The 26,804-nt window shown below is 31.6% G+C and overlaps 2 protein-coding genes across 3 annotated transcripts in view; one reads left to right on the top strand and one right to left on the bottom strand.

Annotated features, from left to right (window-relative positions):
• LOC118193797 (uncharacterized) overlaps positions 1–18,398 on the top strand; it is a 55,288-nt gene extending 36,890 nt beyond the window's left edge. The window contains exons 6-9 of the mRNA XM_085825099.1: positions 4,280–4,403; positions 4,603–4,781; positions 8,203–8,288; positions 18,387–18,398. Coding sequence (XP_085681225.1) covers positions 4,280–4,403; positions 4,603–4,781; positions 8,203–8,288; positions 18,387–18,398 — 401 coding nt within the window. The remainder of the gene's footprint in view (positions 1–4,279; positions 4,404–4,602; positions 4,782–8,202; positions 8,289–18,386) is intronic.
• LOC118193806 (negative elongation factor A-like) overlaps positions 16,250–26,804 on the bottom strand; it is a 58,043-nt gene continuing 47,488 nt past the window's right edge. For both annotated transcript variants that reach the window (XM_035364967.2, XM_085824823.1), the window contains exon 11: positions 16,250–23,979. In XM_035364967.2, coding sequence (XP_035220858.1) covers positions 23,804–23,979 — 176 coding nt within the window. In that variant the 3' untranslated portion in view covers positions 16,250–23,803. The remainder of the gene's footprint in view (positions 23,980–26,804) is intronic.

Raw genomic sequence — 26,804 nt, 5'->3', positions numbered from 1 at the left:
CTTAAATAAGATGAGCTCCGGTACTTCTTTTTATAAAACTGAGCCACAATTTCAACAAAAAATTTTAGAATTTCTAACATTTTAGTTTAACAATAAGCAGATCTTGCAATACTCCATTTCCCTAGATGTACGAGCTCATGAGAACATGAGACGTTCAACTAAAGTCTCCTCACTCACATGCGGAAACCTTTCCCTTTAAAAGTGAGTTTAATTTTTATCATTTTCCAAGTATGAAAAATTTTTATTCTAGAATTTTTTGTTAGTGCTGCGTAGAAAGAATGTTTTTTAGAAATATCAGAACTACTGAAAGAAATCAGTCCAAGGACGTAAATTAGCGTTTGCTGCAGTTGAATTTTCCGATCTCACGGTTCGTTTGATACTTTTCGCTCTTCGTTCCAGCCTCGTTAATCGGTCCCAGTCCCACAGCTATTTCATTTCTTTCCTCTCTTCGCTTCATTCTCGTTAGGTACTCTTGGTTTATTCCTCCTTCTGAATATTTTTAATCAAGATTATTGCTAGTGAGGGGTAATTATGAAAAAAAGACAGATTCATTTCATTGAGCTATCGGCTTTGATCCGATCCCATAAAATAGCGGTTTTGTCAGGACTGGATTAACCTTTTTGGAGGCCGTAAGAACTTGAAAGATTTTGGTGTCCCACACCAGTTTTTTCTTTATGTCTTCTCTTTCTGGGTTTTGATTTAGCTGCATCATGCGTTCCATGGTAAAATCGGTAACAGGAAAATTTTGGTGCTCCTTTTTTCTGAATATGTAAGGACAATTTTGTTTGAGGCCTCTTTTCTTTATGCCCTAACCATGTGCTTCTGCTGCTTAATGATAAATCCAACTCTGAATTTTGTCTGTCGTTAGCATACCGTGTGCTCTTTGAGTGCAAAAATAACTGTCGAGTTGTCGTTTCTGAGAACTCACGTTTAACTCCGATCTAGAGTATATTTTAATTTATAATTGTTTAAAGTTGCTCAAGGATTTTATAAATGTTTTTTACGGCTTATGGCATTCATAATATTAGTTCTGATTTTAACGGACAGAGAACATCACTTGTCACCTAAACCCCAGTGAAAAAGCTTCAAGTTTCAATTCCAACCTCATGAATCACCTGGGAATATTTTAAAACTAGTTCCACAGTCAAGATCTGTAGAATATATTTCTCTTCTAAACCAGGGCTCAATTTTTAATATTAGAAGTGCAGGGGCCCTATGGCTAGAACGTAGTAAGAAATTATGAATATTCAAATAAAATAAAATATATAGAGATAAATAAAAGGTATTAATAGATTAAATTAAATTAATGACAAAGAGGTAAATATCAAATAAAAATATCTCAGAAATTAAATGAAATAATAAAACAAATAGAAAGTTAATAATAAATTAAAATACAGATATACAATATTTAAAAAAATAAAATATAAAATCAAATGAAATGTCATAAAAATAAAATGAAAGGATAAAACAAATGAAAAGTGATTAAATTAATAGTGATATGACATGGTACGGAAAACAAAATAAAAATTTTGAACAGCATTCTTCGCAGTCAGATAAAATTGCATCTTTATATAGACTTAACTTTCTGAACCACCCTTGGTGTAGCCTATAAAGTTCTTCTTCCCAGAGGGATCGCATTTTGTAAGACTTTTTCAGATCACTGGTTAGACTTATGTGTCTAAACAGCTCTGAACTAAAGAGTAAAGTAACATTCTTCACAGCGAAAGACTAGAGCTATTGATTATTCGATGGTCGTTCAGGCTTGACAGGGACTGTTGGTATTGTCTTGTCTGCGACCAAAGCTGTGGGGAGCTACATAGTGGATGGTAGTTGCTGGTCTGAGAGGATATGATTCCTTCTGGTCGGTGTGGAGAGACGTATGAACTCTGTTTTTGGCTTTAACTTAGAATTGAGTACCTCGTGACGGAGTGGTGCCCCGATCGAGGTAATTTAACTTTGGATTCCACTTTGACTGTGTAGCTAGTCAGTGCAGGAGCTGACCCTGTGGATCTCTTCGTGACGGTCGCCTGCCAGACACGGCACTGACGACCAAATCTGTGAGGGAAATTTACCCTCTGCATCGATCGGGAGGGGTGGCTCCCTACCAGATCGGTTCTGGAGTTGCAGCTCATTTAAACCTTGAAAGGAGAGCTCCGCTCTCCAGGGCAGGGGCTGTCTTTCTGGTGTTAATGATTTCCAGCTTTAGCTATACCTATTGCTGAATGATATATATATGCTTTGATGATGTTACATTTCTTCTATAATAATAATTTTGTAGTTTATTTATTATGCTAAATCAAATAGTCAAATTTGTACCCGATGTGATTTGAATACTCAGCCCTCTGATGTTTCTTCTAAAATAATCGCTGTTCCCGGTTTATTAGATTATTATGCTAAGCCACACAGCTAAAAGTATAAAAATGCATTTCTTTCTGATTTGGAATTTTGCATTCCTACACCTTGTAAACTGCTTAGTCTCACTGGTGGAGGTATTACCTAATGCTCTTAACTTTATATTATATATTTAAATATTTATTGTGTGCTGTACCTTTATTTCTTATTTGCTTATGATGTGTAACTTGCCACTTTCTGCTGTATCCTTAATTATTCAAGTAATGTATCTTTGATATTGTACGTGCAGTTTTTGCAAATATTATCCCCCCCCTCTGGCATTCAAATATCATAAAATTTGAATCCGTCTTATTTTTAACTTCACGAAATGTTCAATCTCATCCCTGTTCAGATTTTACATGGTTATAATATTGCTTTGAATTCATTCGCTCAAAACTTCTGAGATTCGTGTATTTCACATTTTCCAACGTTCTTCCGTCATCCCATTTGGAAACCCCACCTTATGACTACAACATGTGATGCCGTCAAAAGGCATCCATCACATTGCACTCAGCGCAATATCCTCGGCAAAACCTCATAGGCTGGTTAACTCTCTCTTATTCATATGTATCCATAAATTTGGTACGAGTTACTTTCGGAATCAAAGATTGCTTTGATTTGGACTCAGACTTCGGAAGTTTCAAAGAAATAAACCATAATTACATAGATTAAAATTAGGCAAAATTCAAATTTGATAGAAATTTTGAAATCGTTCTGTGCAAATAACCAGATGAGCTAACGTAAATAAGCTTTGATGCAAAATTAATATTATTTTTATTTTCAGAAATGCTTATGTGATGCACTTAATCCCCCACTCCACAATACTTTCTTCTGTTTTTTCTGCAAAATAAATTGAATAATAAAAGGTTTCTCCTTTTAATTATATATTAATCATTCATTTATTTATTGACGTTAAAAATAGTCTTAGCATAACCTTTCCAAAATGTTTGGACCACTACGTTTGTTACATTACGTTACATTACGCTATCATACATAAATCATCCACGCTTCATTAAAAGTGTTCCTAATGCATGAAATACAGTGTATTTAATTTATCTTTTAACCATCTTCTCCATAACTAATTTATCGCTCGGCTGCAAATGTCGAGGTAAGTTGTTGCCAGGCGGAATAACTTTAATTTATCTTTCAAATTTAATCAGTCTATGCATTGCTATTCAAACGGAGGAGTTTAAAAGCAATAAATGCATTTCTTTAATAATTTAAATCTTTATTTTACCTTTTTCTATTAATGCATCTAATTGCTGCATACTAAAATACATACAGTTATAAGGCATTTCTCCTGCCTTCTTAGCATGCCTTCGTGGTGTAATGGTCAGCACGTTCGGCGCGTATTCGGGAGGTCCGTAGCTCGAGCTCCGATGAGGACATTGCTTATTTTTCTTATACTCCTGGTTACAAGTAACTTAATAAATCTGCAGTGGCGCCAGAACTAAAAAAGAGGGTGGGTGATGATTCTCCACCACCAGGATTTGGCGATTGGGTTCCCTAACCCGCCTTCGTGATATAGTGGTCAGCTCACTCGACGCGTATTCGACAGGTCCGTGGGTTACCGGCGAGGGCATTGCACATTTTTCATATTTCCTGTTTCGAAATATCCTAATGCCTCTACACAATATTATTTCAAATATTGACAGATATCCCTATGCCATATATTACGTACATGTTGCAATATCATTCAGTTTTATCTTATTAAAAGTTTTTCAAATTTTTAATTTTTTAAATAATCTTTTTTGTAATTTACACGAAAATTAGCCATTTTTTATTTATAACTATTGTTCATAATATTATATAATGCATAAAGTTAACAATTTTTTGCTTTAGATAAAGAACGAATAACTTAATATTTCTATTTGTATATTTCCTTCAGGTCAAACTATCGAGATTCCCATTCTGACTCTCTACGAAGCTTTTGGAACCGTACATGCAGAAACATTTACATACATTGGTCATGTCAGAGTCGTTGTCGAAATTATGCGAAACGGACTTCTGAAGTAAGAGCTTGAAAATTTCAATAATGTTAAACTAAAGCATGTTTTAAACATCGTGTTTAATTTAAAGCATCGTGTTTATTTTTGAGATCAGCATATGAATAGGGAGCTCATTTTTATAAGGAATATGAATTTTTGCATAACTTCTTCTTTAGAACTTAACTTTTCAGTTGCTGAATTCACTATCATACGTTACTTACAGACGGTTCCTTGTTCCACATGAGCGCTCATTTGAAGGAAGATGGCAGTTATATGGAAAACATGTTTATATTTTCATGGGTCATTCTTTCATACAACAGAAACCAAGAGCATCTGTTTTCTCCTGTTTCGTTCTACTAAATAAAAGTTTTCGAATAGCAGAGGAATGGTATAAATGTCGAGGTAAGCTTAAATGAGATTTGCAAATTAAATTGCACATTCATACTTCGTTTTATAGCGATTTGCAGATACTGCTGTTTCAACAAATCAAAAGTTTATAGCAGACTGCTTCGGGCAAATTTCGGTGTGAATAAAAAACTGTGTCGAATCGGCGGTTATGAGTTTTTGTCCCTGTATAGTAATCATTATTCACCATCAAAATAATAAATAAACAAATAATAGCTCAGCTATGAAAATCAATTTCCTTTCACCTATTAATTTAGCATTCTCATAGGATCTGATTACTGTATAACACCACAATGCCGCCGAGTAGGACCCTATACAACCCTTATGTCATCCTATAATTCTTCCAAATCTTGTTTCTGCCGTATGAAGTCATAACTGGGGAATCCTGAATGAACGACTTTGCTTATTTTATATTATTCTAATTAAAGCACTCGAGGGTTATCTACCTAAGGGGAGGAATGTCTTCGTTGAGGAATTTCTAAAGGAAATTGATTCGTATACACGTTTCACATGGAGAGAACCACGAAAACATCTATGAATATAGCCCGTTCGTCGGGATTCAAACCCCGAACCGAGCTTAATCGCTCAGCAACTTAATCGCTCGGCTGCAAAGGAACGCTTTGTCCAAATTCCCAGTGTTTCATAATGGAGCCTCTATTCTCCTTTTCATTAGGCTAATATTTTTAAGCGAAATTTTCGATATTTACAACAGAACTGTGTTAACAACATTAGCGGCCCCTAATTCGACTCCTAAACCACTCACAAAAAGGAAATGTAAGTGGGGGTGGATTACCATGCTAGTAGGGCCCCGGGCAAGTATCCTGCGGGCACATGTGTTAAGACGGCCCTAACTAACATTAATGCGTTAATTAACATTTCTAACTGCATATTAGCAATAAACATTAAAATTAAGATCCTCGCGGCAGTTTCCTAACAAAGGAATGCAAGTAAAAGTTGTCCCATTTTTATGTAAATCTGTATGCTGCATGATGTGATACCATCGTTCTTTTCACTTTCGCTTTCCATATTTTCTTTTAGATTCATAATGAATAATAAGTCAGCAAGATATGAAAAAAGGATTTTTAGCTTAAATTCTTTTATATTTACTACTTATATTTCTTTTATATTTACTACTTAAATTCTTTTATATTTACTTATTCTTTTATATTATATGTACTGCTCAACACTTGTTTCACGCTTTTACAGCCACTGAGATTGTTATAACTTGGAGAATTATGCACGACACTGGAAACTATGATTTTCTCGCACTATGAACCTTCCCGTAATAGTTCCCTTCATAATGATAGATGGCAATTTGGTTTTGTTCTAGCGGTAATGCATATTTTTTAAAACCTTGCTCAAAGTTTCTCAGGTTATACAAGAATAAACCTTGTAGCTGGTGAGATACAGTACTGAAAGTATAAGGACCTATACCCTATGAAGAAGGGGTAGGAATCAGAAATTAATAAAGTTATATTAAGATTTTTCATTCTAAAGTCAGTTCAGGCATTCTTATTCTCATTAATGTTATCGATACATAGGATATGCAGTCATATACAGTTGATCCCCCAGTGTAACAAAAAGAAGAAGGGATTTAATTTCCTAAATTGTTATGGGAACCTTATAAAGAACTTCTTTCTGTTCACGTTTTCAGCTTCATTTTTTAAAAATTAGTGAAGTTTTGGGCGAAATATAAATGGCAATCCGAAATTTCAGAACATGCTCTATAATAACTTAAATCTATCGATCAAATTTTAATAATCTTGTAGTGTTCCTTCCTTTTATATATTAGTGTCGAGGAACCTAGTGAATTACGAAGCGAATAATCGCTTAAGTCCAGAAACAGAAATGTAACGCTCAAGAAGTGTTAATTACCCTTTATTATACAAAATAAGAGTTTAACAGTTGGCTCCTTTTTCAGAGCGTACAGTAAAACCTCCACTCGAGCTTGAACTCAAAGTAACCAGAAATAAAACTTATCTAATGCTTAACTAAAAAGATATAGCCGAAGCTATCAAATTTCTATGTACTCGGCCCCTAAATATCGAATAAGCTAGCAAAGCTATCAAGGGCCTGAAATACGGCCGAGCCTAGTAATAGCTTAGAGAGGGACGTAGCCAAAAGGCGAACGCGCGCTAGTCAGAAACTCTGAGTGCTCTATCTCAAGTCATCGGACATCGCTGGTGGTTCTCGAGGCATCAAACGCTAGAAGTTTTGACCTCTAGAGTTGGCGCTGTGCTCTGAGGCCTATGGCTGGAATTAGAGGAATAAGTGCTTTTGCGCAACTTAGATTAGTATCTAAGTAAAACAAACATGAAAATGTTATTTGCTATATGGAAAATGCTTAATAAAGTTGAAACTTAATAAACATAGATGAAGTAAAATATATATCAAGGAATTGTATTCTTGCGATGAGGTCTTGAAAATTTGTTGCCAAGTTTAAATATGCTAATGTCTTTTTAAGTCAGTGGAACTTCGACTTAAAATACCACTCTTACTCATTTGCATTAATCGCGATTTTAAAAACACATTTTGGTAGGAAATTGTGAGCTGAAATTAGGAGAGACAGGAAAGGAGCTTTAACTTAAAAATAACTGTTATAAACTTGGGATAAACCTTACAGTTTATTAACATGCAACGCAAAATAATCGGGAGATTTATTTATCAGTTCTTTTTTATTTTATTATTAAAATAAAGTTTTTAGTGAATTATTCCTTTTTGTTGAATGAAAATAAATTTAGTTTTTATTTTTACGCGATTGTAAGTTCTCTATTTTTTTTAAAAATTTATTTCCATTACTATTTTTTTTTTTTTCTAAGCAGCAATCATTCTACACGACTTCATATCTAACTAAGCATTTGAAAGAACTATAACAGAAATTCCAATATATAAAATAATATTTATATTTTTAAAGTTAAATGTAAATACTTCCATACCTTTAAATTCAAAATTCATCAGAAGTATATGCAATCAGTATTCCCATAGAATATGCTAACAGATTCAATAGGAAGCAATATTTTATACAGTGCGACCCATTTGTCGCTGAAGCAGCCAATTTTTATTTCATGTTTTCTCCCTATATTTGATTATAAAATAGCAGATTTTTATGAGTTATATTTTGCAATCTAATCTATAAACAGAACACAAACGATTAAGATAGTTAGTTTGTAAAGAAAACTAAGAAATCCAGTTCTAATCAAAATGCATTATAACTCATATCAGTGTTCTATTAGCTATAAAAATAGAATCAGTGTTGAAATTAACTAAATCGACAGCGAACAGAAATTAGGGAACTGCTTTTGAATTACTAGTTCATAACTCTTGCCTATTTTTTCCAAATTCTGAGTATTAATAATATTAGAGTATTTTTGAATATGTGTAGACTGAACATTCACACATGCCTTTACTTCTGTTATAGATTGTAGCTATAGCTGTCATAGTTTAACCAGAAATGCAGTACCAAAAGACTGTCCTTTGGCGAAGATATATAGTCTGGAAATGCAAGTATTCATTTCTTTCTTAACTTGTATTAAACAAAATTCGTGAAGTGGACATAAAACAGTGGAAATAGTATCTTCAATATACGATAGAATATTAAGGCTGTTTCAAAAGTTTAGAAACTTGTATTCGAAGGGCTTTATAAAGAAAGTACACATAAAAATTTTAGTTACGTGTAGTCTTACTGAAAAGCGTCTTGTAATGGAAAATGCTGTCGTCTGGGGAACTATCTTCTTTGACTCACTTTTTAAATCATGTTAATCACTAACATTTCAAATGATATCTAGCTGTGTAACAATTCTGGAAAACCCTGTTTCGGACAAAGCAAGTTTATTACATCCTGTGTGATAATACGAAGGCTGTTCCAAAAGTTTGTGGAAAAATATCTGGGTCATTAGAAGGTTTGGTTCTCCCCTCTTTCCAAAGAAGTTGGCGAGCACATTTTATGTAGTACCATTTCCAGTGATGCTGTAGATTCTGGAGCACCTTTGCAAATTACTTTCTGAGGAGCTGGTAGAAGTTAATGATTGTGTAGGCTTTCAAGTTTCCTCGCCATGCCTTCGTCGGGACTCGAACCACCGGCCTCTCGAATACGCGCGAGCGTGCTGATCGCTACACTACGAAGGCGAGAGAAATACCTTATATACTCCTCTTTTTAAAGTGCGACTGGGGTTTTAGAGGACCCAATCGCCAAATCCTGGTGGTTAAGTGTCATCTTTCACCGCCTTTTTTAGTTCGGGCGTCACTGTAGAGACATTAGCTTATTTCGAAGTTGGAGAGATGAAAAATGAGCAACGCCTTCGTCGGGACTCGAACCACGGGCCTCTCGAATACGTGTCGAGCGTGCTGACTACTACACTACGAAGGCGGGAGAAATACCATATAACCTTCTTTACAAGGCCCTTCGAATGTTTGATGATTCGCAAGATGTAAAAACAGTATTACAGGCCTTTTTTTTTTATTCTGTTATCGACGAGGGATGTATAAGATTTCAATTAATAAATTATTCCTACTAAAGTTATCGTAGTGCACTTATTTAATATATAGCACGTATTTAATATATCAAGCCCATCCCGAAGGGAATTTTCAGAATTACATGACATAAATCATTTTCACCCATTGAAAACAGAAATTTTGGTTTTAGGTGCTGAATAGATAAAATTTTGGTAGTTAAAAAGTTTTAAATTTTAGAGTTTCTGCGAATATATATTGAAGCCCATGCTTCTGCATTCATATCTTTGTAGCACATACATTATTTCTCAAAACATTGCATTTGAAAATCAATGTGCACAGAAATTATTAACTAAATTATGCACAGCAAGCACAAAATTTTAATTTATATTTTGGATAATTTTAATCACTTGAAGATAGTTAGGTATACATACTTTTTTTATTTGATAACTTTTGGTTGTATTGATAATTTTTCTCCATCTATGAGGCTCCTGTATAAAATTTAAACTTCGTATCATGTTAATTAAAATGGTACCATCTCATTGTTGCAGTCTGGTATTTGATTTCACTTATTTTTTATATTGGATTAGATTAGTGTTTTTGAATATAGAAAATTATACGAAGGATATTTCCTTAAGAGGGAAAGGTGCATTCACAGAGGATTTTCTAAGGGAATTCTCGTATTCACATTACGCACAGAGAAAACCACGAAAACTAAACCGTGTAGATAGCTCGTTCGCCTGGGCTCGAGTCTAGGTCAACCTACCAGCATTCAGCAGTCTTAACCAGTTTTTAAGACCGTTGAATATCGGTAGTTCGACCTTTTCATATTGGAACCATAAGTGTAAGACAAATCATAGAGAAAATAGTTGTGTAATACTCATAATCGTGTGAATTGAATTATACTATGGAAGAATTTAAGTTATCAGAACTTAAAGCGAAAATTAATTTAAATCTTTACACTTTCAATATTAAGATGCAATGAAACTTCATTTTTTAATTAAGATATTTATCTACTAAAAATGAATTTTGATATAATATAAAAATATTTGCTTGTGAATGGCTAATTATTTCTGCATTACTTATACATTTTAGGGAATTTCCGTATGATCCTCAAGATTAAGAATTTCTCAAGAAATTCAGCAACACTGAAGAGAAAAGTCAACTCTTCAGTCTGGCTCATAAATCCTACAGAGTTTGCTTGTGACCATAAATGTTATCCATAAAAGTGAAAGAACTTTTATAAGATAGGAATCTGAAATCGGGGAGCCTATTGCGCAAGCATGGAATAACAGAATTCATCATCTTCTTTTGCTTACTGATGGAAATATTTATTGCATAATAAGTATAATCTTTTCCGCAACAGGGTAATAGAGAAGAATGTGAGTACAATGTATTTTATTTCAATATTAATTAATAAAATATTGATATCCATATATGCAACTTTAACAGACTTCTATCTGCGCTCTTCATCAAAAATGCATTCTGTTATGCTAATAAAATGTTGCATTTCTATACTTCATTTATTTATTTATTTTAAAATCAAAATCTTTAGTATCGTGGCGATATCATTCCTCACTAAAGACATGGAAATTTCTTCACGTTTAAAAAAATATTAACTTTTAATGCTTTTATCCAATTTATCCAAACTGCTTATCTACTACACATGGGCTCCAGTGTTGGTATTTCTGCATTCATAACTTTGTTCCTCGTTAAAAGACAGAACGGCCAATAAGCACCATATTGATGGCTCCATTTCTGGGAAAACGATGACAAAATGTATTCGCTACAAAATCAAATTATTCTCTTCACCAAACAGAGCTGCGCCACCAGATAAACAAGCAGAGAGCATTTGACCTGTTCCGTGATGCAGATAAATAACCAAGTTAAAAGAACTGAGAAAATGAAGACAAATTTCTGTTTCCTAGCGTCTTTTTAAGAGGGAAATAAAAATTAATAAAAGCAGTTTAAAAGCAACCAAAGCAAATACCTACAATAATTTTCCAATTTTAAAAGAAATTAATTCAGATGAATGTGCAGCAGCAAGAAAAATTAATTAGATCTAATCCTAGATGAATCGAATGCAAAGAATTTATCTTCTGAATCCCTTAATTGCTGTAGGCAATTTTGTCAGCTATTAAAGAATTCAGACAATGCATTTTGCATTTTTAAGACTAATCTCTTATCGCAGAAGATTTAAGATACCCATTTCAACATGACTAAATAATAGATACATCGTGCGATATTATAATCAGATCTAACCCATTTCAACAAAAAAATATGAAAAACTTATTGAATTGCTCTTTGATGAAATTCTCATATCCGATTTTAAGACAACTTTGTCAAACATTTTATTGCAACTGAAATACTGAAATACTGATATACTGAAAGACTTCCTTCATATTGTTGACAACCTTTTGGTCCTCGAGGGCACAAAATCAAATTTAAAATTTTTAGCGAGCGCCGCCCATTCATATTTCATAATCAAACATCAAACGTCATATTGCAAACTAGCTTTGTTTAAAAAATAAAACTTTATTGAACAAAATAACAAATATTTATAATTTATATTCTTAAATATTTTTTGGTATGTAAATGTTAAATTTGTGCTTGTAAGTCGTCTGCTAACTTATTATAATCGACAATATAATTCGAGTTGCATGTTCTTAAAAATTATCTGAGTGTTAATCAGTAAGTTTTGAACGGTACTTTCACTTCAAATAAGCCATATTCGAAAACAACGTCTCACAATTACAGGACTTGGAGCAATAAGAATTAAATGTTTACTGCACATGACTCTAAAACAGAATACTGGTTTCTCTTTACCAAGCTCCAAAATATTTTGCTAGTTCCGAAAGATTTTAAAATAACATCATTTTGCAAGTTTACTATTTCTAAGTTTTCTATATTGTTACGATGAAAATGTAGCTGTTTTCTCCATCAGAAATATTAGAGATTTATGAAGAATTTTAAAATAGTTTCTAAATTCGCATAGCCAACAAACCTAGAATCAAATTCAGTTTGCAATACAGACACAATTTGAAGATATGAATCTGTATTAATATTATGCCCTTTCAGACTTTCTGCCATTTTTTGATATTGGAGAAATTCTTTAACAATTTTCTTAAGAGATGAGATTTATACAATTCCAAATTGACTTGAAGCTATAACGCTGATCATATCAGCAGCGTGATTATTCCTGCCCTGTAATTTCAAATTTAGCTCATTAAGTTTCAATGTTAAATCGGCCGAAAAGGAAAAATTTATTAAACGGTTTTTGTCTTTCAGTTTTTTTTTACGTTGAGATGTTAGAAACTCTTTTATTTGTAGTAAGAAACTACTAAATCACTCAAGCAAATTTCCCTTGCTCAGCCAGCGAACCTCAGAGTTCAAAAGATGATCGGTAAAATGTATATCTTCGTCATTTTCCAAAAGCATTTTAAGTAATCTAGTGCACTCCGTTTGTCTTCATTATTGAATTCATTATTTTTATAACAACAGCGATTACATCTTGGAACTCAAAAATTTTTGCACACAGTGATTGCTGCTGTATAATGCAATGATATGCGATAAATTTTGGGAAAAAAAGGATATTGTTGGTATAAAGCAATGAATCCGATATTCTTCTCTGTCATAACTTGCACACTCCCAGTTGTTATTGAAGATAATTTCTCAATCGGTATTTCCGCATCAATCAAAAACGCTTTTATTGCATAAAATAAATGTTTTCTTAGTAGGTAGGATTTTTTAGAAACTAAAATTTTTTATAGTGAAATTTTCTAAGGCCAACTTGACACTTATTGCCAGTTGAGCTGTATCTGTTACATCTTTCGATTCGTCTAGTTGTAAGGGGGAAAATGCACATTTATTCATATCGTTTATCAATTGTGTTTCTAAGTGGCCTGCAATTGTTTCAGTTTTAGCAGACAACTGCATGGCTAATAATTTTGCACGGCACAAATAATTTCGGCCTTCTTCAAAAAAGTACGTCTACAAATTTCAATACTGCTTCTTTTATTGCTCTTCCATCTGTATATGGCCTTTTTTTATTAGCAAGTATATGTGAAACTTTAATCGATGCTATTGAAACGCGGGTGCAGTGGGACGAGCGCTCCGCTGCCAACCATGCCGTCAATTTTATAACCTTAATAATGTACTTGCAGGGGTGTAGCTAGAGTTTCCAGCACCCGGGGACAACTGAAGAATTTGCGCCCCTTTCTATGTGCCCCCATAAGATACTGGAGGTTTCATCCATATTTCCAATATGTGACAATAAATAATTTTTTTGCCTTTGTAGGTCAATAACACACTTCTAGAAACTCTTCAAGTAGCCTTTGCAAAACTTTTGTTTTTTTCTTATACAATTAAATTATTCCATGCCATGCAACAACTCAAAACTGCTTTAAAGTTTTCACTCCCCCCCACTTTAAAGCAAATAAATGTACTACGTTGTTTCTTGCTACAATTAATCCATTCTGGTGATTGTCTAGTTAGTACACAGTTCGCAACACTTCCTTCTAGGATAGGCCATTTCATTACTCCATTACACAAAGCACACTTATTCCTTAGCATATTAATTATTATGATTTCATTTTTTTCCACTCTGGTATGGAGCTTTCACCAACACCAAACATCCGTGCTGCAGCATGATTTCCATTTTCTTTCACAAATTGAATGACTCTGCACGTGTATTTGTTTCACTTGGCAGGAGCCATATTTACTACTAAAAAGAACACTAGACCAATCATATTTCAACTAATGCATATGAAATTTACTAAAGCCTTCGATGTTCACTTCAGTCGACTACGGAAAGAGAAACATCCAACTTCTAATCCTGGGAATTCATTCGGAACAAAAGTGCGTTCTTATCCCAAATTATATCTCTCTTTTTCTCGAAAATCTAAAATAACTTTCTTGTGCACATGTTTGTAGAATTATTTACTTCCCACACCCATTTCCCTTACCACTAGTCAATTCAGTATACCATTATTTGAAAGCCTGGAAAAATTCTTGGAATGAATGACTTTAAAAGATAAAAGCATCACATGTCTATATTTCAGGTTTCTTCACAAAGGGTGCGCGTTATACAGCGAATACAACTAAAAACTAAATAATGTAATTTGAAAATACAGATGCGTTATAAAGCCATAATATAAGGTAATATTTTATGATTTAAAAAATTGAATAAAAATAATGCAGATTGGGAGAATAATATAGGTGGATTTGGAAGCTTTGCCGTTATGTCTTCAATAATATTATGAGACTGCAAAATTTATTGTTATTAACAAAGCAATTTAAAAGCAATAAAGGAATATTTATTTCAATTATTAACTGGGCCCATGAAATACGGTAGCTGGATTAATTAAAAATTCTCTCTCTATATCTATAAAGAAGAACGTCCCTATAGTACCTGGTCCTCCGAAACTGTAACCCTGAAAATAGGTGAGTTAGGGACTGGCTTTCGGTGGGAGAGACCGAATGCTCAATGTGGTAATTTTATAAGTTTAACAATTCTACTAACTTATATATTCCTATTTGTACAAAGTGTATATAATTTATGTTGAGTGTGTTAATAAATTAAAAGATAAATCTGAGTCCATTAATTACGGCACTGGCCATGGTTGGATCTTAGTCCCTTTGTGCATATATAATTCACACGGATCAGTTTTTGTCTCAAACTTGATGAAATTTTGTACCTTTGACCTTCTAAACAACAGGAAGGTCACTGTCCACGTAAAAAAAAACATTCCACAGGATCCATTTCAGGCCATTTTTATTAGAACATTACACTCACCCCCCCTCTTAGATACATGTTGCTATTGCTGCATTCCCACTATAAGTAGAAATGATACATGCTAAATAAGGAATTTATAATTGTTTTTTAATAAAATAAATGCTAATATTTCTACATGAAAACATGTTACTAATCTTAGGTTCACGCACCATCGCTGCATTCCCGCTATTAGTTTTTCACCAAAATCGTCAGACTGTCACACACTTATGTGTTTAAAGAAATGTAGAACCTTTAGAGCAAAATTTAAGTGTGCTCTCTATCAGTTTTTTGCGAATATTTCAAAAATGCTGTAAAAACTGGCCAATGTCAATGTTGATTTTCTGAAAGCTTATTTCTAAGACATAACTATTAACAAAGCAAGTAGTAGTTTTTATTAAAACCGCTACATGGTATTGCACATATTTTCACTCAATTTCAGTTTTGAAATCATGTTTATATTAGGTTCACATCGCCGTCGTTGCATTTCTGATATCAGTTTTTTACTAAAGCTATTAGATGCTACCATATTCACTCACACTTTAGAACAGTGTAGAACCCTTAGAGCAGAATTTCACTCGATCAGTTTTTTGAAAATATTTCAAAAATGATGTAGAAATCAGCTAAACTGGATCATGATTTTCTGAAAGTTTATTGCCAAAAATGACATAACTGGTAACAAAGCAAGTATTAGTTCTTACTAAAACAATTACATGACACCATATTAATTCTAGTTTCACAGGATTTCGCACAATTCATCTTGGATTAAAATACAAGGGAGATCACAGTCTACTTAAGACTTTATCATTCAGCTAGGAAAAAATACTCCCATTTCTGTAAATGAAGCCTTCAGCTAGGATGGTATACTATAACGTGATATATATACTGCGTCATTGGTATAGGAAATTGCAACAACGGGGAAGTGAGAAGAAAGAGTGGCTGAGAAGAAGTGTGGGGTGTGTTCGAGGAGAAGCCAATAAATACTCCCCATTCAGGTGTTGGGGTGCACACGAAAAGGGGCAACAGGAAATAACAGTACGCCTTATTACTTTCTGAGTTTAGGATGTGCTTTTTTCACTGAGAATAAGCTTTTAACACGTACTTAATACACATACTGAATACTTAAAGTAACTATGCTTTATACAAACACCCTGTACAATAAAAAATGGCAATGTTAAAGAGGAATAATAATTTTACAAAACTATGAGAAAAGATATTTTTGAGAGGCTAATATAATACACAAAACACCATATTTTAAACATAACATTTATTATGTCTAGAAAGTGATTAAGTATAACCTTATTGCAAAACATTTCTTGCATAGTTTAAATGTACAGGCATCTTTTATTTTACATAAATTACAATTTATTATTACAATTACAGCAAATACCTAGCATGGAAATTACCATTCATCACCTCAAATTTGCGTCATACAAACATCACAGACATTTGATTTACCAGAGTTCCTGAGTTTCACACTTTTTGAGTATGAGAAGGAATCCATCAAATGCATCAAGCTGCATGATATGGGAAAACTTTAACAGGACTGGCCAGTGCTGGATTACTTTAGCATGGGGCTTCTAATATTGCAAAACAATGAAACAGTATTTGTTTACTGGAACAGCAACAACTACATTAAAGCAGCTTTAGTCCAAAATTCCTTTTGTGCAAAATAAAGTTATTTTATGAATGCAATTACTACTATCTGCCACCATAATGCAAATAAAAAAAGAATGAAGTTTTAAACAACAATATTACTAAAATCCACATTTTATAATACATTTATGAAGCAAAATATCACTAATATAATTACAAAAGTTCAATCCAAAAAAACTAGGTCTAAAATTAACAGAAGATACATGACAATGTATTAGACAGAAGAAAGTTCAAGAAATGAGATGATTAAAAATATTATTACATAAATAATTCTGAACATTAAAAGCTAACTTTATCAAAATGAAGAAGAAAAATTGCTGAATGCAATAAGGTATACAAAAATAAGAGTTAGAAATAATATTAACATATCTTGTTTTTGTCACAGTGTACAAAATCCATTAAACATCAGTTTGAATATCAACATCTAAACTGCTAATGATAATGACCAAAGTAAAAGTACTTTTGAATAACCTTTTTTCGGTACTGAATCCATATTCATTAAAATGTTTTATTTTACCATAAAAGTATCTACTATATTATTTGAATAGCTTTCTATTTCCTTACATGCATTAACACAAAATTATCGTTTGATTTAGTTTACTCAAGAATCGATAAGAAATATTCTGTCACATTTTTCAAATATGTACTACTCCTGTCTTCAAAGAATTTGGAAAAGGCTTGCTGAGAAGATCTGTTTAAAAGATTTAGTTAGAATATTATACATTATTATAAAGATAGCTATAATAAAATATTATTCATTAGAACAAACACAGTTGGTCCAGTACTGCTGGAAGCATTGGCAGATTGCCTCTTTGGGATCCTCTTTATATTCTTTACCTCTTTACAATGTGCCACATTGTTTTGGATGTCCATGTTGAAAAGCATAATTTTGGTTAGTTTGAACTGTTGCAAACACTCAACCCATTAAACCATCTTAATAAGAGAAAACAACAGATCTCTACAGTGGCATAACTACTCATTTATCAGATTTCTTACCCTCTTGTCAAACAAATAAGTAATATGGTTGTGGCAAGACAACCCCCCTCAACGGAAACAGATCCCTGTCATGTCACAACAATAATATTTGTCAGACTTAGATGTATTTATGATTAAAAAAAAAAAGCTTAATTACCTAGCTGAGCTAAATGCAAGCTCAAACATATTTTCTTAAAAATGAATTTATTAAGGTGAGGTTCTTTCCTTCCAATATCCATTACATCAAACCACTAATCAAGAGACTGCATTGAACTTTGAAAAGCTTTATACTGTTGCACTTCAGCGATGCTACAAGGTGACAGAAGGAACAAACCTTACTATCTGAAAGTTTCAGATTAATTATTTCCACAACTTCCTTCACAACACTGAAAAAGCTTATCATGCTGTCACCAAAAGAATGCTTAATTTTGCTTGGAGAAAATTATGGTCTAACAGCAGTCTTGAAGATGACTCTGAGGGGTTATCACTATCAATGAAACTGCTTGGGGGAAATGTTTGCAAATAAAACTGGAGGTAAATAAGGATGACATTTAAGAATTGGTGGAAGAATACATCAGGAACTGAACAATGACAAACTGATATATGTGCATCACAAACAGCAAGGAAAAAACACCACTTGGATATAACTATAGCAGTATGATCAATAAATCTGTTTAATGACAGCATTATGGAGAAGGTTAATGTTCTCTACACATTACTTTATATTCTTTATAATTAATTTTTATTTTTAGGTTGTGGAATGAAACAATCATCTGAGTTTCTATTATTTCTTAGGGGATAATCGTTTTGATATACATGTGTTTTAGATTACAAGCATGCTTTTAAAATGCATTATGCTTGTAAACCAAGAAATCATTGTACATTTCTTCTATAATGAGTATGTAAATGTCCTCTACCAGCCAAATTCAATTATTGCAACTTTCAGGTACATGACACTTTTTCATAAATTTCTTGAACAGAAGGATATTTTCACAATTTTGATATTTTAAACATAAAAACAATATATATTTAGCAATTTACATTTCCTTTGAGCTCATATTAGTGTATTATTCTTTGAACACAGAAATGGTAATAACAACGAATTAAAATCATACACGCTTTAGATTTAGCTTAGAACTATATCAGCATATTAATGAATATGTGCATAACTATTAAAAAATATGTTCTATACGTTTAAAATTTCACTTCTTAAAATATCCAAATATCAAAAAATCAGAAAACTCACAGCATTTAAAAAATTTCTGAGAATTAAATAAACTATATGCATGTAAGAAAAAGAATGTTGAGAAAGATAACAGTGATACCATCACACACAGTAAAAATATTAAATACCCATAAGTCAAACAACCACATATTAATATAATTAATATTGTGTTGAAATCAATTTATTTTCAAATAATGAATTAAAAATGATGTAATGACACAGTCAATATTTTCCATTATATGGCATAATATTTCCATTATATATTTCATAGTATTTATGAATGAATCATTAGACAGAAAATGTTACTTAAGTTTAATATTATGATTGCAGTCAATGACTAGAGTCACACAAGATAACAATAAATTATCCTTATAATCTTTATAGAATTAATTATATCACAACATATAAAAATCCTCATTTCAAATTTGTCATTATACTCACATACTGAAACATATATAAATAATAGAATTAAATAAAAGATAAAGTGCATTCTGCACTTGCATATTAAATTAATCAGAGACATACATACTGAATTATAAAAAAATTGATTTACTGAAATGAAGTTCATCTGAATTTATTAACATTATACGTGTATGCAAAAAACTTCTCAAATTCTCACTTCATGATCTTTTTTCAAACAAGTTTATTTAATGCAAATAATTACCTAAAATATGATATCTAGCAATATGCCTTAAAATACAAATTGCATTAATTATTACCTCTGATGTACAGATACAATTACACAATGAATTGTGGAGGGAAAAATGACAGATAAATGAAAAAACTGTATACTTCTGAAGATGTAGTGTTCAGCAGAAATTGTGTACGTGGATATACAAATATATAGAATGAAATAAAAAAGCAAATTAAATAAATATAAAAGGAAAGCACTAAAATCTGAAGTAATATCTGAAATGTTTTATATTGAAAATATTAATGGCACTCTGAAATAAATTGGAAAAATTAAAAATCAGATGAATTTCATTACCTGTACGCTTGTCTCAAAAATTTATATGGCACATTTTAAAAACACCTTTTTTTGTAAAAGGCTGAATAATGAAAGAAAATGTATGATTGCTGTGAAAGAGGGTAATAAGTTTTCACTTAACTTTTAAAAGAAGTAGCATACGTCAATTTCATTATAAGGAGTGAAGATTAAAATTTTCTTAAAGTAATACATTCACATAATGAAATTTCTTTAAAATATAAGAAAAGGATCATCAGTTCAAAAAATGATTTTGCAATATATTAGTATTTAAAGTAAGATTTCAAAAATTATTAACACACCACTTTTGTAACTTCATTTACGAAAGTGATGCGTTAATTGTTTATTTACGCACATTGTTATAAGATAAATAAAAATGCATGTCTAATATTAACAGAATGCACTTACCAGAAAAAATGTAGCCATTTCATTAAAAACAACTATAAAATTTGTACTTAGTTTACAGTTTTCTTAGTTTTATTAACATTAACAGGATTTCAGCATATAAATATACATTAACAATATGTGAAAGCTGAACAAAATCCATATTAATTGTAAATAATATAAAACATGCTGCCTGCAGTAATTTCATGTCCAAAGCAGGAAATAAATGGCTAATTATTCACTTTAGCAAACAAAACAATGTTTCTAGTATTTTCAATGATTATTCATCATGTCGCTCTTAACCCTTTCAAGACGGGTGTCCCATATACGCATTCCCTAAGAACGTCTCTTACAGCCGGGTGTCCCATCCACGCATTACTAGAGATTGCATTCAGAGGAAGGGTGATGCGTATATGCATTTTAAGCTGGAAAGTTTTTCTGAAGACCAATAGATGGCATCCTATGTCCATTACTTTTGAAATGAACACAGTTCTAGGTTCCTGACCTTGAGTTTGATATATTCTGCCAGACTTTGGTATTTTACTCAACAACTGTAGCAAGGGTGTGGGGGGGGGAGGGAAAGCATAAACAGAAGTGGGCTCTTCTGCTAATACAGTCAAAAGTCGTTAATTCGGACACCCATAATCCGGACCTCAAAGCTACAAACTTTCTACGCATGCGCGCAAGACCTTTACGGCTGCGAATATGCTTGTGCGTGTGCAAAAAATACGTTTACGAGTGCACGTTTAATGTATAACGGATGGCATAAGCTAAGCTAAAATTATCTAATTATCTATTTCAGTTAATGTTGCAGATTGCATTGTTCCCTAATCTTCGAATTGGATCCGGCTTATTATTTTTTTTCAGACTGTTAGAGCAATTTTATAAAAGTAAGCTTGAACTTTCGATTATGTCAAATAGAATTTCTGATATATATTTATTAATATGTAAAGGATCTACAAAGTGAAAGTATGTTTCAAAGTTCATTAAACAAAAAGTGGAATTGCTGCAAAAAATGGATAAAGGCTATGTTTATCTAAACTTTTGCGTTTGTTTAACTAATCTTTGTTTATCTTTAACGCTGCGGCGCGCAATGAATTGGAAGTTGATCTGTCAGCACTATCCTTATCTTCAGGGCAGATGTTTTTATTTTATTTGGCTTATAATTCCTTAATAAATGTAGTATTTCATCTCGATGTACTCCGTCTTTGATATGATTTAAATCAAATTCCTCATCATTGTAATTCGTTTCCGATAGCGAAGAAATTAACAGAGGTTATTGAAAACGAAAAAATTTCGATTGACAAATTAGTCGGTAGACACAGCAATTATAGGACTTGAACAGCGGAACTTTGTAACTGAACAAGAAATTATGTCTGTTTATAGAATTAAAGAGAATGTATTATCACATAAAAAACGAAGCAACTTAAACAACTTACATTGAAAGAAATGTTTAATAAAGTAAACAAATAAATATTAAGCTTTTTTTTTGTAAATTTTGATACCCTTTAGATCATAATTGTTCTTTATTTCATAAATTACGGTTTCATATTTTTAATTTTATAATTACTGCATGCCATCTTACCAGATTTAAACTGATGATCTATAATCCGGAAAAATCGATGATCCGGAATCGCTGAAGTCCCGAGGAGTCCGGATTAACGACTTTTGACTGTATAAACATTTGCGAGTTTGATTTATATACAATTCCCCCCTTTTTTTTTAATTCTATTTTTCCTCCTCTCCTGTGTACGGTCTTTAAGGGTTACTATGTGGATTTCTGTTACGTTTTGCATTGCCTTCAGATATATTTCCGTTTCTTCTCTTTTTATTTCGAAAAGCCTCACCTTTAGTCTGTTATGGTGGGAAGGCGCTATTTATCAGAGGAAGATTACCCTCGTATGGTTAATAAACCATTTACTACCACAGATGAGAGTGATGATTTATTTTCTAAAGAGTTGGAAAGTGATACTTCTCCGTGTTTCACGATTTACCACAATCAGTCTTCATTTTAAATTTTGTTACTTTTCACTGTAGTCTTTATTGTGTTGTTTGATTAATTTTAAACTTTATTAATGGATTTTTATCAATTAAAACTTTGGAATAATTTGAATAACGCTTCTGAAAATTATGTTACAAGATAAGCAATTTTTAAGTATATTTTCTAGTAAAATAAAGAAAAAAAGGTTATTAAGTGCTAATTTTAACATATATAAGAGCTCAAGTAATAATCTAAAATATACCAAAAATTACGATGCTAGAAGTAAAACATTTTTCCTGCTTTTTTTAAAAATAAAATTAGGCTTATTGGTGCAAAATCTCCATCCTGTACAATGACTGCCTTCGATTCCCTTCTGTCCCGCACGAGCATCTTAAACAAAGGTGCGCCGTCGCAAAAGGGTTAATACTGACAATAAAAATTTTAGATTTATTTTTATATATACATTTATATGGGAGAAATAATAATAAAAACCTCTGTATTTTTTAAAAATATATTTTAAAGTTTAATGCATTTTTATTGGAACAGTAATGGCTTATCAAAATTACATAAAACTAAAATAAGTGAATCAATAGAATTTATTTATTTTATAGCATTCAAATAAGTAAATCAATGAAACTTATTTCAACAATGCTTGTTTATTGCACATAGTAAGCCATTTTCTGGTATGAGTACACATATCAATACTTTATAGTTAGGTTAAAAAAAAAAAATCAGATATTTATATAAGATATGGAATCAATCTAACTTCTGGAGCTCAACTTTACTAAGAAATTATTTGTTTCTCAGATAAATGTAGTATGCATATTTCCCCTCAATTCAGCAAACATAATGTTGATTAAATCATTTTACATTTTATTAAAACCAATTTGGTTAAATCTCTTCTAATGCCCTTTTTTGCTTTCAAAAGAATTCATTAAATATATATATATATATATATAAAAGAAATACCTCAAAAACAGTTGCAAAACTCCATTGCATTACTGTATGCCTTTTCAGAATGATAACCATTCAGATAAACTGAAACAGCGAAGGGAAGATTTCAAAGAATAATGTTTTCATCTCCCATAAATGAGAAATAAAGTAAAATAATTTGGGCATATCAGAATTCATATTTATACACAATGTATGCTATACATGATGTCAAAACATTACTTTGTAAGTCTAACTTAATAGTCAAATTTTTTCTAGTAAGACCTCTGAAATTCAGATAACCAAGACAATTTTTAATGCAATGAATTTTTATACAAATGATTAGGGGAAAAAAAAAAAAAAATCACAGAAGCAATGGAGTTAGTGCAATAGGTACACGTACAAAAATTAAAAATTTAATTTCATTACGAGTACACAGACAAAGCAATGTTTTCAACATAACTCAAAATTAATGGTAACAGATGCTTCATTTTTACATTTTCACAACCGTAGAAATGTAACCATAAAAATTACCTAGGTATGTACAAAACAAAGAAGCAGCTTACTAACTGCAGACAAACCCCTTAAATAATTTCGCTACATATATTTAGTGATCCAGCACTGGTTTGATCTCCTAATAACCACAGTACTAATATGGAAGACATTATCGTTCAATATTTCTATATTTTTTAACTCGCTTCCACTCTCCAGTGCTGTAATTCATTTGAAAATGAGTTTCTACCATCATAGTTTGCACTGTTCCATCACTTTGCTGAACTTTCTCTTCATTTTCACTCAGCATTATAGTAACAATTTGGCCCAGATGTGGACATGGGTTATCTGAATAAAAGGATATCTAATTAATTTTTAAACAAATAAATACATATAAAATACATTTTTCAAAATAAATTCAATTACAATCAAATCCTGCAATAATGTACCTTCAAGAAACCAAATTTATAGTTTACTGCATTTGATTCAATGAATATGAATACTATCATATGATTGTATGAAGGAAGTGAACACACACACAAAAAGCTAATCAATAAAATTAAAGTAAATTCTGAAAGATTTCAGATTTTACATTACGTCCAAAGGGGCTTTTTTTAAAGCATTTTGTGTGTTACCTTTATTTATTAAATATCATGCACTTCACAATTAAACCATAAAATTCAGTTCAACAGCAATATGATAGAATAATTTTAAAATGAGCATATCATTAGAATTTCTGATACAAAGTCTCATGCGCTGGAGATAAAAATGTTTTTTTCCTCTATACAGTGTTGTTATTCCTCACTTTGAAATTGTTGAGTTTCTTACTAAAAAATTCTTTAATGCTGACAAAATATGAAATAGATAATAAATTTCAAATCAGGGCTTCCAGATGCACATATTTTTTATGTAGATTCTTCATTACTTAATTTCTTTAAATACTATATAGGGCTGTAATAGTTGGTGGCAACAGTTTGAAAAGTGAATCAATGCAGAAAGTGAATTGACGCAAAATGCCAAAACAAAATTAATAACCCTTTTGGGTTAACACTCTTTAGGCTAAAAAAATACCACTATTCAAACACTTATCCAATAATTACATCAATAATAATTCTAATTAAAAAATTCAATTCTAACTAAATAATAACTAAATATGTATTATAAATTATTTATCATGATAGCATAGACATTTCCCTTTAAAATGTTATGCATAAATAAATATTATGAGTATGAACACAAAAATAAATAACAACAAAAAATTAATTAAAAAAAATTATTGAATTCATCTTCAATTTTTACTTTACGCACACAACCCCTCAAAAAATATCACCAATTTTTACATATAAAACATAATCTCAAATTACATTTATACATATGAGCACAAACATAATCTCAAATTTATTTTTATGCAGGCTGCACGAAATGTTATACATATTTTTGCCTCAAATTTGAAGTTACCTCTATCATGCTCAATTCTTAAGTCTGCATTGAAACATACATTGTTCCTTTGACATACGCAACTGGTGCTTCCATCCCATATACTGCATTTCTTCTAATTCTTCATCAATACTGTATGGATAACGTTGTTTCAATATCATTATCATCCGAAGTCTAAGCTGTCAGCATTTTTTCACTTAATTTCTATCATAACATTTTTTCATGAAACAATATTATCATGCACTTATAACAAAATACTTCTCATTCTAAAATTATTACAATGCCTTTTTTCCTTAACACTTCATGAAAGTTAAATCTTTATTTTTATCACCTTTCTCTTTAAAAGCATGTGAAAAAACAATTTCAAAACATGAAACTTGTAATAAATCACCAAGACTTTGCTAGCATTACCATCACATCAAGCAAGAAAAGAAATAATCTACAACTTTATCTTACATCATTAATATATACAAAATAAGCTTCTTTCTGCAATGACGCTTTCAGCTCATAGTCACTTCCGGGCCCAAGAATTTTAGGGGGAGGGGAAAAAGTTACATTTGCGAGGGAGTGAAACAGTGAATTATGAGTTTAGACAAAACTTTTTATTGTGTTTGTATTATGAGTTACATGCAATACATAATCAATTAACACTCTGAGCGGCACAGGTTTTTGGATCTGTCATGAAGACTTGCATTTATGCAAGAATTATTAGCTAAATTTATATATTTACTTACATTAGCCTCTATTTTCATAAACTTATATTCATTAAGATTACATATACATTATTAAAAAAAGTAAGAAAGCAAAATATCTTAAGTTATAAGCTAATATGTACCAAGTAACAAAAAATCTCATGACTGGATAAAGCTGGTCATGCTGCTTACAGGGTTAAATACTGAATACTCTGCTTTTGACCAAAAGCTCTTTATTCTATTTCTGTAGTTTTTATTAAACAGTTTTCTTCAGATCATCTTATTTTACTTTAACTAACTAGAAACATACTGGCAGACACAAGAACTATGATTTGCACTTTTGACAATTTCTTGTCAACAGACTTCTTTAAATTTTAATGTTTTATACGGCATCAACTGGCAAAACAGTCCAGCTTCATCAGAATTTAAAATCTTTATCACTGTAGAGATGATAAATATCATTTCAAACACTTTTCCTTGCTTGAAAATCAGATGCTGAAAACACACCATGATTCTTTCCTTGAAGAAATGTTTTACTTTTTAAACTTATCAATCAACCATTTAATAACAAAAAGTATAGTACCCCCAAATTACTTGGAAAGTTCATTAGCAAGAAATGTTTGTCCACAAAATGTCAGATTGCAATTTTTGAACAGTACGCCATTTCAGCAATGTTTCTTTAATACTTATTATGATCTGTCTTTGTTACCTTTTTCTCACATTCAAATTACTTTTCACGCATAAATAATCAAGTTCTGATTTTTCAAAATGATGCTAAATAGATTTGTATAAATTGTATTCTCAGCAGAAACATCTTGGCTATATACATTCTGTAATTTTCTAATAATAATTTATTTTCAATGCAGAATGCTGTACGTTTATAGCTTACCATATCATTAACTTCTGATACAATTTTCAACAACAAAGATTGAAAATGCATAGTTCACAGAGAAAATTTGACATCCGGAAAAGATAAAAAGGAAAATAATTTCACCATCACGTTGTCTTGTCTAAAGTGAATGCAGCCCTCCTCCCTAAAACATG

Source organism: Stegodyphus dumicola, chromosome 10 (assembly GCF_044657685.1).
Source record: "Stegodyphus dumicola isolate Sdum_Otavi_A_Nest chromosome 10, ASM4465768v1".
Lineage (NCBI taxonomy): Eukaryota > Metazoa > Arthropoda > Arachnida > Araneae > Eresidae > Stegodyphus > Stegodyphus dumicola.
The sequence above is the reverse complement of the archived record's forward strand: the minus strand, read 5'-3'. Positions and strand labels throughout refer to the sequence as shown.